The sequence below is a fragment of the Rousettus aegyptiacus genome, unplaced genomic scaffold (assembly GCF_014176215.1).
Source record: "Rousettus aegyptiacus isolate mRouAeg1 unplaced genomic scaffold, mRouAeg1.p scaffold_m13_p_3, whole genome shotgun sequence".
In the NCBI taxonomy this organism is placed as follows: domain Eukaryota; kingdom Metazoa; phylum Chordata; class Mammalia; order Chiroptera; family Pteropodidae; genus Rousettus; species Rousettus aegyptiacus.
In genome coordinates this window covers 86,309,221-86,321,821 of record NW_023416306.1, presented here as the reverse complement: position 1 = coordinate 86,321,821, position 12,601 = coordinate 86,309,221, and the positions used below count along the sequence as shown (strand labels likewise).

Genomic DNA, 12,601 nt, shown 5'->3' with positions numbered 1-12,601 from the left:
TTTTAAAAATAAAAATTTCAATTAATGCATTATTTTTATCAAAACTCTTGATAACTTTTTTTTATGTTGATTAGGGTCACTGTAATGATTTATTGATCTTTCAAACACAGCCTTATTCACTACTCAGGTAAGAAAATTCATTATGTTATATATATATGCTCTTAATATATGATAATTTCTTTCTTTCACCTTGAGAAGTGTTGTAATATTTGTCAATTCAAGTTTATGACTTGAATTTAAGGAAATGTTTATACCCTCCTAAAAGTACAATCAAATTCATAATAGTGAACCAACCATATACCAATGTGATTTTTTAAAATTAAAATACACAATATAATCACATTTTTGTTATGTTTGTGAAATTGCATTTAGTTCATATGGGAATATTAAATATATTGTATTTTCTTGACTCTAAGCCTGACTTTTTTCATATTTTAACTTTTCTGAAATCAGTGTGTCTGATATAATAAACACACATATATACATTTAATTTGGTATAACTTCTTTTTTATAACCCTAAAACTGTTATTAAATTTGTGGTGTTACTTATCATGTTTTAGCTGTTATACTCTTACTTTAAAAGGAGCATATTCTATGTTTAGTGGGAGGATTGTGGAAGAAGCCCCTGGTTCTCCCTGTGAGAGTGGGATTTGAGTGAAGTAGAAGTTGCCCGGTGGAGAGGCATGGGTATTTTATGCAGCAGGAATAACATGGGTGAAGGCATGTGAGAGAGAAAGAGACAGAGAGAAAAGATGACATGCTGTGTGGCAAGTAGTGTACTATAGCTTCTGAACGTTCTGCAGGTTGAACCACTTGAAAAACCACTGGACTAGCTCAGACTGGACTTTCCTCAACTCATTCTTAACTACTCTTTCTGTTAGCACGAGGTTTCCTACACTTGTCAGCACTTTAGAACGTCATGGGGAAAATAGAGATATTTAGAAGGTAGATTGGGCTTGGTAGTTGAACGGATACCAAGGGAAAGGGGAGAGAAGAATTAGTGATAGAGGGAAAATGGATAAGACAGTGAGTTTGAAGGTGGAATGGAATAGAAATGATAAATTCAGTTTCGAAGATATTCAGCTTGAGGTGCCTATGGAACCTCTAGTGGAGATAACCAGTAAGTGGTTAAATATATGAAGAGAGGTCTGGGCTAGACACAATGATTGAAGAATTGTTGAAGTGTAAATGGGTACAGGTTAGCTCTGCCCAGGAAGAGTTTTGAGACTAAGGATAAAGCCAACAATTGAGCATTAAAAGCTCATAACATTTGAGGAGCAGGTAAGGAAGAGAAGCCTCAAGAGAATGACCAGAGACATTAAAGGTGAACCAGAAGATAATGGGAACACAAAACCAGAGGGAGAAGAGAACTGAAGATGGAGAGACTACTTAGTGTACTATCAAGAGGTCACAGAATATCTGTATTGAAAAGTGCTGTGGAGTTTAGCAATGCTAGGAAGTTGTAAAGGTAACAATGCAGGCCAGTATGACTTCCATGGGTGAGCACCAAGCCCAAGGAAGGAGTAGGCAAATTTGTCCATATGCTGAGGGGAAGAAGCCAATGGGATTAAGTTGTTGGAGACACAAGAGGTGAAGGTAAAATAGGCAGAGCATGGTCGTGAGGAGGTGGATTTTAGGGAACAGGTAATTGAATTGTCCCTTGACTGGAGGAAGAATACTTTTCTTTGAAAATAGTGAGGAAAGGAGGAAGTATTGATATAAAGACAGATGAATTTCTTTGTTGGGGGCAGGGCTCTGAAAAAGGTTTAGCTGATCGTGAGGTCATCTGATAAGAAAGAAGAGGTGAGGCTATAAACTTAAAAAGAGTGATGAAGAGCTGAAATAGCTGCTGAAGTGACTGTGAGAAGATACTGACTTGGGATACATAACAGTAGCGCTGAGCACTTAGGAGGGCTCAGCTGTGATAGAACAGAATCAATATGGAGCGGGCTGTCAGTGGAAACGTGGTTTTCTCCAACAGCACTGAGCAACTTAATTGCAGTTGCAGAAAGGAGATGGTTGGCTGAATTTATCCATGGTCGGAATTTAGCCAGGATGGTGTAACCAAGAGACGGCGAGGGGCATTAAAATTACTAACAAGAGAACGAAGTGCATATAGACTATGCTAGATAGGAAAGAAAGTTAAAACTGGAGGGGTGTTATTATTTGGTGAACCCGGAAGAGACAAAGGAGTAAGGGAGTGTAAGAATTAAAAGGACGCAAGACTTAACGGTCTAAGAGGAGGATATGGAAGTTTAAGATTTCAGAGGAGGAACTCTGCTGACGGAGGTTATAAAGAATAAAAAGAGTTTTCCACATAGATGCTAAAATCAGTCAAGGGACAAGATTATGGTGAGCCAGGGCCAAAGTCTGCAATGCGGGACGGTTGAGATGAGGTGGGGGTATGAGGAGGAGGTTGATAGATGGCAACAGCTGAAGGTAAAATGAAAGGCTGCAAGCAGCAATGAGGAGCGAGGAAGTACTAATATTGGCTCTTTGACTGTGAAAGCGGAAATGAGGGAAGGTTTGTACTCTTATCTCAAGAAGGCTGTGCACAAAACAATTTTTTTAGATTTCAATTAAAGCTAAGACAGAAAGTCAGAGGAAGTAGGGGTATTTGTAGACACAACAGGTATTCCAAACAGCAGGAAGGGTAGGATTGGAAGGGAATATTGTTAGTACACACAGACCCAGGGAAAGGTCCCAGGACTGAAGGTCTACCTCTGTAAACAGAGGGCAGGGAAAGACTGAAGAAAGAGACAGGCCACTCCAATCTGGTAATTAATAGAGTTTATTAAGGGAAAGTTATGTAGGAGGTGCATCTTGGGCGGCTGCAAGATGACATGGGTCCCCGCAGCTCTTGGCAAGCACCAAATTATTACTTATGTTAAGAGCAGGGCGAGGAATGCATAGACATAGGTACTATTACATGAATGCTACCAAGTATGGGAAATTACATATTGTCCAGCTGGTTCTAGGGACCAGCATGTAGTGTAAGGCAGGGGAAGGGTACTGGTTTATGTCATAGCCAACGTCAGTCAGGATCAGTTAGTCTCCAAGGGGGTTTTGTGTGAAGCAGTCTCCCCATTCTGGCCTGGATCTAGGTCACTGGTTGGGCAGCAGTGATGTCTTGGAACAGTCTCTCCTCCACAGAGATAAACAATGATGAGGAAGATGAACCTGCATAGTAATCAGAGAAAGCAAAGGGGCAGACTGGGTGGGCTTGTATTTAAAGCTGGAACTAACGGTGACCATCAGTTTGGCTTCTCGACATCACCCTTTGCACCTAGTACAGTGCTTTTGTGAATGGATATAGGCCCTTTTGGTACTGAGCATATTTTAATACACTGAAACTTGAGTAAAGCAGAAATTTAATAGTATTTGTTGTGTTAAGCACATTCACCACAACTAGTTGTCCACAGTGCAATCAGCGTAATTATTTTATTTTAAATTTGAAGTCAGAAGGCATTTAGCACTTACTGGGGAAAAAACAAAGATAAATAGGACATGGTTCTTCTTTGTAAAGAACTTACATGATCTAATGTACTTGTGGGATCATGGATATATGTTTTTTAAATAGCTCTATTATTCTTATAAAAATAAGTTATATTTACCAAGAAAATTCTTTCAATATAAAGTCTGTGGTAAAAAAAAAATCACCTATGAACCCATAATGAGCATTTTTTTAAGAGACTGTCTTTACCCCAATGTATATTCTTACTTCCTTTGTCATATATTAAGTGAGCATATGGGCGTGGATTTCTTTCTGGGCGCCCTGGTCTGTTCCATTGATCAGTGTGTCTGTTTTTATGCCACTGCCATGCTGTCTTGATTACTGCAGCCTTATAGTAGAGTTTGATATCAGGTAGTGTGACACCTCCAACTTTGTTCTCCTTTCCCCTGATTACCTTGGTTATTTGAGGTTTTTTTATGGCTCCATATAAATTTTAGGATTATTTGTTCTAGCTCTCTGAAAAATGCCATTGGTATTTTCATAAGGATTGCATTGAATCTATAGATTGATTTGGGTAGTATGGCCATTTTAACGATGTTAATTCTTCTTACCCATGAACATGGTATATGCTTTCATTTATTTGTATCTTCTTCAATTTCTTTTTTCAATTACTTATAATTTTTTGGAAACAGATCTTTTACCTTTCTGGTTAATTTGATTCTCAGGTGTTTTATAGTTTTTGACACAATTGTAAATGGGATTGTTTTCTTAATTTCTCTTTCTGAAAGTTCATCATTGGTGTATAAAAATTATGCATGCATGCTGCTTTATAATCTGATTTTAAAACTCATTATGGTTGTCTTTCATGTAAATATGCAGTCTTTCAGTGTAATAGATCTATATTTATGTTTGTCATGGCTATATAGTGTTCTATTTCATGGAAGTACAGTTCATTTATATATATTTAGTATATCTACAATTCTTGGTTATTGTAAATATTATGTATGTAATATTCTCATATATTCCTTTGGAAAATTTACATATAGAAGAAATATTGATGGATCAAAGCGTATGCACATTCTGTATTGTGATGACTCTTCAGTGGCTCCCGCTGTCCTAGACAAACTGCACATTCCTTACCATGGTGTTCAGGGCCTCCACTTATCTCTCTACTTCATTTCTCGCCCTGTCCCCGCTCTAACAATCTGCCCTTGAGTTACATTTGAACCACTGAATTGCAGTTACTGTAATAAATCTTATTTCTCATCTCTAGGGCTTTGTAGGTGTGGTTCCTTTATCCGGAACACCTTGGTATATTTAATTTGTTGAGTATCTCAGGGTCTCAGCTTGGATCACCGGAAACTTCCTGGTTTGCTAAATTTGTCTTCATTATTCTTATTATCTGATTCCCACAGAACCCTATAACTATTGTGGGAATTTCATATCACCCAGTCACAACATTTATAACACTTTGTTGTTAATTATTTATCTTCTTTACTAAATTGTAATCTCAAAGGTTGAAATTGTTTTTCTCAATGTTGATTTTCCTACTCCTAAGCTAGTACCTAACTTGCAGTGAACACTAATAAATATTTGTTCAATCAATGAATGAAAGGTAATGACAGAGTCCATCTCTTTGTGTGACTCTTCCCTTCCCGTTTTGTGGAAGCGGGCACAGGTGCTACTGTGTCTCCATAGCAGCAGTTAAATCTGCACCAGATGTAAGATTCATTTCATTTTCTTGTACTCCTTCTGTATCTGCGTGGAACATTTTCAGTCTTCTTATTTAGAGTTTTCACAGAGCAGAGAGAAAAGGCTTCATGAAAGTATGAAAGAAGATATAAATGTCTAGAGCATAAATCCTTGTAAAAATGACTACTGAGGTTAACCACAGCAGAATCTAATGCATCTATTTTTAAAACTTTTAAAAAAGATTTACTTACCTTTTTGAATTAAAGTTTATCAGTTGAAATAGGTGCTTTTTTGATAGGTCTTGTCTTAAGTTTCTTTTGTTTTTGAAATACAAAACCCTCTTCAAGGTAGCTTAAGATAAAAGGAATTGTATTTCAAAGGACACTGCTTTCTAGTGGAATCAAAGAGAAAAAAATGAAGACCAGGCCCCCAGAAGCAGGAACCTCAGGTAGTTAGTTCTTTGTTGGCGTTTTCTGTATCACTGCTCCATTCCTCTCTTCAGACCTCCTCTCTCTGGGTCAACTTGAGTCAAGTGTGCAACCCAGTGCAGTCACTGATAAAGAGAGTATGGGGAGGACCGGGTCATGTGATGTAAAAATGAATGTCAGACGCTTCATCTTGGAGTGATGAAATGAAAAGACAGTTCTCAGAGAAGACTGAATGGTTATTAGGCTGCAAGGATATGTGAAAAAGGGTATGCTGCTGACTAACATGCTTTGAAACTAAGTCTGAATCTTTTTTACTTAAAGAACATTATCATGGTAAGTTGTAATTTCTGTTTCCCTTCGATTTGGGTCAGATACAGTCTCTGTGCTATAAAAATAGACAATTATTGTAATGCTCTGGAAAGAGCATATATCCTATCATGTTCCAAACAATACAAAGGAACTATATTATCATGTAAAAATTTTATAATGATTTTTATTTTTAAGAATACTTACCTGTATATATTTTATATTACAACTTAAAATCTAATTCTGTTATTTTTTACAGGTCATGCCTTGACTGTATTGGTAAAAATGCTATAATTTTAGAAAGTCAGATATCTTTATTACCTCCTAAACTTCTGCAACAAGTCCTCAAAAAAATAACATTTTGGACTGCAGCTAACCACCGAGAAGAACAAAGAGCCCAAAAAGAAGAAATAGAAAATAAGTGTCAGAGGATCAGTAGCAATTAAGTTGTTATATACTGTACATATTTAATATGTTTAAACATTCTAATCAGACTGTATATTTACCCTCGAAATCAGAGGCTTTATTTAGAACATAAATTTTGAAACCAAAATGCTTTGTTTAAGTGATTACATGGTGTGGGATATATGGGTATGAGATGTTAATGGCAGATTAATTTATATTTATATTTGTAAAATAATTTCCTTATTAGCTGCAGAAAAAATATACTTTCTGAAAGTAAATACAATTGTAAGAGATTTTAACTCACTATATACTCATTACTGGAGAGATTATACAAATTTGAAGAGAATAAGAAATTACACAAGGACTTTAGAAATCCCCCAACCTAGTAATAGATAAAAACACTACATAGCAACTTTCAGAAAGAATAGATTTTCTCAAGTCACTTTAAAATTATCTAAAGCTTCTTATTAAATAGCTGAGTTACTTAAATAACATTTCCTTAAATAATTAATATAGCTGGGCAAAATTATAAAATAGGCAAACACTGGTATGGTATTAAATATTGAACACCTTTTAGCCCTCATCTAGTAAAGTATTCTTAAACATCATCATAAAGATCATTGTAACGTTGCCTTTTTCTTTTCATGAATTTTTCCTCTAACCTTTCAGTAGGGAATAAATGTCTTCAATTGCTTTCCATTACCCTTAAGTTATTATTTTGTCCAGTTTTATGTGATTGTGCATAAAGACTATATTTTAAAGTGTCTAAAGTGATTTATCAAACACACTTTGAAATATTGAAAAGTAGCATATTAACTTTTGAGACACATTAAAATACATTTTTGCTTTGAAGAGTGCTTCTAAAGTAATTTTCATAAATAATGAAATGGGATGGTAACCTAATAATTTGCCTCTATAGAAACCCTTCAGTTTGCCCCAAACCATTCTACAGAGTTGATGTTCAAGGATATTGAAAATATGTTATCTCCCCATTTATTTTAAGTATTAACTACCAATACAGAAACAGAACCCTATATTTATCTTTACATTCCATAAAATAGTACTTCTGCCATAATTAAGAAGTTGTTCATCTTATCACAGTCATACCCTTACACTGAATTACTAATAACAATGTACAACTAAAAAGCTTGGTATATAAAATCACTCTTCACAATACCACCATGCAAGGGAAATTTAAAATGTTAGAGAAAATATATTTCTATTGAAATATGTATAATTTATAATGAAATTATAGTAGTTTGTAGTACCATTAAATTTTAGAGATATATTTTTTATATGTATTGTATTTTGGATGTGTAAAGTTTTATTTATGTATTGAAATATTTTGTGTTCACATTTATTATACAGACTATGTAGACTTAATATTTTCCTGGTTTTGTTAGTGTGAACCAGTTATTAGAATTGATTGTACAAGCAATATTTCAGTGGAAGTTTTCCTTTTTTCTTACTATTTTTAGGTTGAATAACAGATTTAGAAAATTAATTTCACAGTAATATGCATCTTAGAAGTAATGATTTTATTACTATGAACTTCAGGATCAGCATTTTATATTTAAGGAAAAAAATAACAAAACTTACTGGATAGTGATAGATGATATTGATTCCGATGCCATTTTTATCATGTCTCGGCATAGTCCTCCAGTTGTCAGGAAGGATGATCATTTTTAGTATGATATAGTAAATAGCATATCAAAATTAGTGTACGTTTTTTCCAAATAGTATATTCGCACAAACATTTTTAACATATTTCGTATTTGCCCTGAGAATAATCCCCATCGGCGCTTGTAGCTGCAGTGTTTACCCCAAGACAACTCACGGATTACAGTCCTAACCTTACCCTCAAAGTTTGCCACAAAATATCTTGCTTTTATTATTATTTTCACATTGCTCTAGTATATCAATAATTTTTGGAAACAAATGGCATCATCCTATTTATAGCATTCTGTTTTTAGTAGTGGTATTTCCATTTACAGAATATAGTAATTCTCGATTGCGGAAAATATCAAATTATAGAGAAGAAGCATTCCTAAGAGTGATGCTAACAATTGTTCTCAATTGTTAGCCAAAGATTCATTTGGTGAATCCGATTTATGTATACATTGCTGTTACATTAGGATTAGAGACAAGTTCTGCTTAGAAATAACTCCAAGAAAAGTTTTCCTAGTTTATTTTCACATGAAAACCAGTCAAATTTGCTTCAGCCTCAAAGAGCATGTTTATGTAAAATTAAATTAACACTGGCAGTGAGCTACACTTTTTTTTTTTAAATGGGAAATGCGTTAAAAAATTATTAGCTCTTGATATAAGCTTTAACTATTTTTTTAGAACTTTATATTGTCAGCCCAGGCACAAAATGTTTTCACCAATACATTGTTTATATGTATGTATGTATGTATGTGTGAGAGAGAAATAATATAAAATAAACTAAGTAAATAATTTTCAGGGTAGTACATACTGTCTGACAAATTAAAATTCTGATTTCAGAACAGTTTGATGGGAAAGCAGTTTTAAGAAACAAATAATGCCCCCTGTGCACCTGTTTTTGTGTGTGTGCCTGTTTTTCCATTGTATTAACACAGTTCTATTGGAATTTCCAGTTTCATGCAGTTACTGTATAGCATGTGGGTATAGCAGGAACAATTTTTAAAAAGTTATTTTAATTAGTTTCATGTATATAGTGCATTGGTTGACATTAATATAGTTTATGAAATGATCTCCCTAAGTGCTCCTTCTCTCCTCTGGTTTTCCACCTAGCCAATATATTAATGCTAATTACATTCCCTATGCCATGGTCCCCATACCCGTCACCATCTATCAACTACTAATTTGTACTTTTACACTTTACCCCATTCTCCCAACCCCTCATCTCTGGCTGTCACCAAATTGTCCACTATGTTTGTAAGTCTGTTTTTGATTAGTTTTTTTGTTCCTTAGATTCCACATATAAGTGAAATCATGTGGTATTTATCTTTCTTTGTCTTATTTCACTCAGCATAATAACCTCTAGGTCCATCCATGTCATTGAAAATGGTAGGATTTCTTTTTTTTTTAATAGCTGATTAACATTCCATTGTACATATGAACCATAACTTCTTTTTCTTTATTTTAATTGATTTCAAGTATACAGTGAATTGCTTAGACATCAATATAGTTCATAAAACGATCCACCCAATTGCTCCCTCTCTCCTCCGACCCCACCTCCTGGCCAGTGTATTAATGCTAATTGCATTCCCTGTGCTATGCTCCCCATCCTCTTGACCATCCATCAGCTACTAATTTGTACTTCTTTAACCCTTCACCCCTTTCTCCCAACCTCCAAAACACCCCTCCCCTCTGTTTGTCGCCAAATTGTTCACTATATTTGTGAGTCTGTTTTTGATTAGTTTGTTCTTTTTATTCCTTAGATTCTGCATATAAGTGAAATCATATAGTGTTTGTCTTTCTTTGTGTGACTTAAAATACCTTCTAGGTCCATCAAAGCAATATTTTTTCCATACCCTTCCTTTTAGTCTGTGTGTGTCTTTTAATCTGAAGTGAGTCTCTTAGAGGCAACATGTAGGGGTCTTGTTTTCCTTTCTACTCATCAATTCTGTCTTGTAGTTGGAGAACTTAATTCTTTTCCATTTGAGATATTTATTGATAGGAATGTAGTCATTATCATTCTTTATTCCTATTTTTGATACATGTTTTTTCTTCTTAAAGAAGTCCCTCCAACATTTCCTGTAATACTGGCTTGGTGGTGATAAATTCCTTTAGCTTATTTTTGTCTGGGAAACTCTCTCTCCTTCAACTCTAAATGATAGCTTTGCTAGATAAATTATTCTTGGTTGTAAATCCTGGGTCTTCATCCTGTTGAATATTTTTTTTTTGCCAAGCCATTCTGTCCTGTATAGTTTCCTTTGAGAAGTCAGTTGCCAGTCTTATGGATTGTCCCTTATAAGTAACTACCTGTTTTTCTCTTGCTGCTTTTAATATTCTTTCTTCGTATTTAACCTTTAGCTTTTTGATTATGATGTATCTTGGTGTGGGCCTCTTTGGATCCCTGATTTTTGGGATTTCTGAGCTTTCTGGGGTTTTATGTCCATTTCCTTGCCCAGGTTAGGAAAGTTTTCCATCATTATTTCTTCAAACAGCTGTTCGACACCTTATGTATTTTCTTCAGTTATGCCACTCAGATGGTTATTTGGACCCTTAGTTATGTCCCATATGCTCCTTAAATTACTTTTATAGTCTTGGCATCTCATGTCATGCCATTCTGATTGTGTCCTTGGCTTTCCTGTCCTATAGATAGGACATTTGATCCTTTTCTTTATTCACTTTGTTTATTCCTTTGTTTATTTCATTTAATATACTTTTCATCTCAGATAATGTTTTCATTTCAGATTTGTTCTCTTTCATAATTTCCATTTCTATTTTTATGTTTTTTATGAAGTTCTCACTGAATTTATCTACACTTTCCAAAAGTTCATTGAGCATCTTTATAACCAGTTCTTTGAACCCCGCATCTGTTAGATTGCTTGATTCCATTATATCTAGATCACTGTTCTGTTCTCATATGGTTTCTACTTTGTCTTCCCATTTTGGCTGCCTTTTTGTGTCTGTTTCTATGTACTAAGCAAAGCTCCTAAATCTCCCAGTCTTATTAGTATGGATTTGTGAAGTAGGTATCTATTGGCACAGTTGTGAGAGGGGTTCAGCTGTAGGCCAAATTTAGCCCAAGCCTCTGCCCTTCCAGGGCTACCTGTTAAGATTCAGCAAGCAATCCACAGATGCTGTGTGTATTAGTTGCCTCAAAAGGCCATACTGGAAACCAAGGTGCTGCTCAGCAAGGAGCATCTGATTTGCTGAGGATATACCCAGATGTGGCTTGGGTGGGGCCACAAGTTGGGGTAGGCAGGGCTTCAGGGAATCCTCTGGGTGGAGCAACCGCTGTTATCCAGTTTGATGACGTCTAGGCTATGGCGGCGCTGGTCTAGCACACTGGAAATGGCTCAGCAGGGAACAATGGATACCACCGGCACTTCTGTAGAGTGAGCCTTGCTTCGGCCCTCCGACGTCATTTCCCTGTAAGTCCCTGGTGCCTCCTGCGCACAGCCTAATCGGCACTGGTGCTCAGAGCAAGTCGATCACTGCGAAAATCTGCTCGCAGACATGGCCTCCGCAGCCTCCATCTTACTCAGCCACTCGAGACCCGGCAGCCCCGCGTCCTTGCCTCGTCCTACCTTCCGCCATGGCAAGGTGCTTTCTTGGATTTCTCCCAAGTTGTATGGCTTGTTCCTCTAGGTCACAGGTGATTTTTCCTTGTTGCTGCTCCTTGTTTCTGTCACAACTTTGATTTTGTCGCCAGAGGGATGAACAGAGCCTCTATCGTCTAGGCCATTCCTCCCCCCCTCCCCGCCTTCTACCTCTGTTTAGCCCCAATTCTGGCTGCAGGATTTCGGCATGGGTGCCAAGCATTGTCTCAAACCATAACTTCTTAATCCAATTGTCTGTTGAGTATTTAGGTTGCTTCCATATCTTGGCTCCTGTAAATTGTGCTGCCATGAATACTGGGGTGCATATATCTTTACGAATTATTGTTTTGGTTTTCTTTGGATAAAACCAAAGTGCAATTGCTGTCAAAAGGTATAGTCATTTTTATTTTTTGAGAAACCTCTAGACTGTTTTCCATAGCAGCTGTGCCAATTTGCAATCCCACCAACAATGTATGAGGGTTCCCTTTTCTCCACATCCCTGCCAACACTTATTGGTCTTTGATTATTGATGATAGCCATTCTGATAGGTGTGAGGTGATATCTCATTGTGGTTTTAATTTGCATTTATCTGATTAGTGACCTTTAGCATCTGTTCATATGTCTATTGGCCATCTGTATTTCCTCTTTGAAGAAGTTTCCATTTAGGTCTTCAGCCCATTTTTTAATTGGTTTGTTTTTGCTCTTGTTGCTTTTGAGTTGTATGAGTTCTTTATATCTTTTGGATATTAACCCCTTATCAGATATATCATTAGCAAATATCTTCTCCCAATCAGTCATTTGTCTTTTCGTTGATGATTTCCTTTGCTGTACAACAGCAGGAACGATTTTTAAATCACCCTATTATGGATGGAATGTTTGTTCCTCCAAAAGTTCTGTACTGAAATCCTGCTGTCCCCCATATTACAAATTTTGGTAAGTCGTAAACATACAGGAAGTGGCTAGGGAAAGGGATTCGGGCTATGGTAATTTCAGTGAGGAAGGCCTTTCATTGTTTTCCAAAGTATTCATTCTAGGTATTCATCCCAGTGTGAAGATGGGCA

At 36.1% G+C, this 12,601-nt stretch overlaps 1 protein-coding gene across 3 annotated transcripts in view; it reads left to right on the top strand.

Annotated features, from left to right (window-relative positions):
• The window catches only part of KLHDC1 (kelch domain containing 1), a 54,809-nt gene extending 46,597 nt beyond the window's left edge, over positions 1 to 8,212 (top strand). For all 3 annotated transcript variants that reach the window (XM_036239577.1, XM_036239576.1, XM_036239578.1), the window contains 2 exons: positions 75 to 127; positions 6,140 to 8,212. In XM_036239577.1, the coding sequence (XP_036095470.1) occupies positions 75 to 127; positions 6,140 to 6,326 (240 nt within the window). In that variant the 3' untranslated portion in view covers positions 6,327 to 8,212. The remainder of the gene's footprint in view (positions 1 to 74; positions 128 to 6,139) is intronic.
• Positions 8,213 to 12,601: the final 4,389 nt, after the last annotated feature.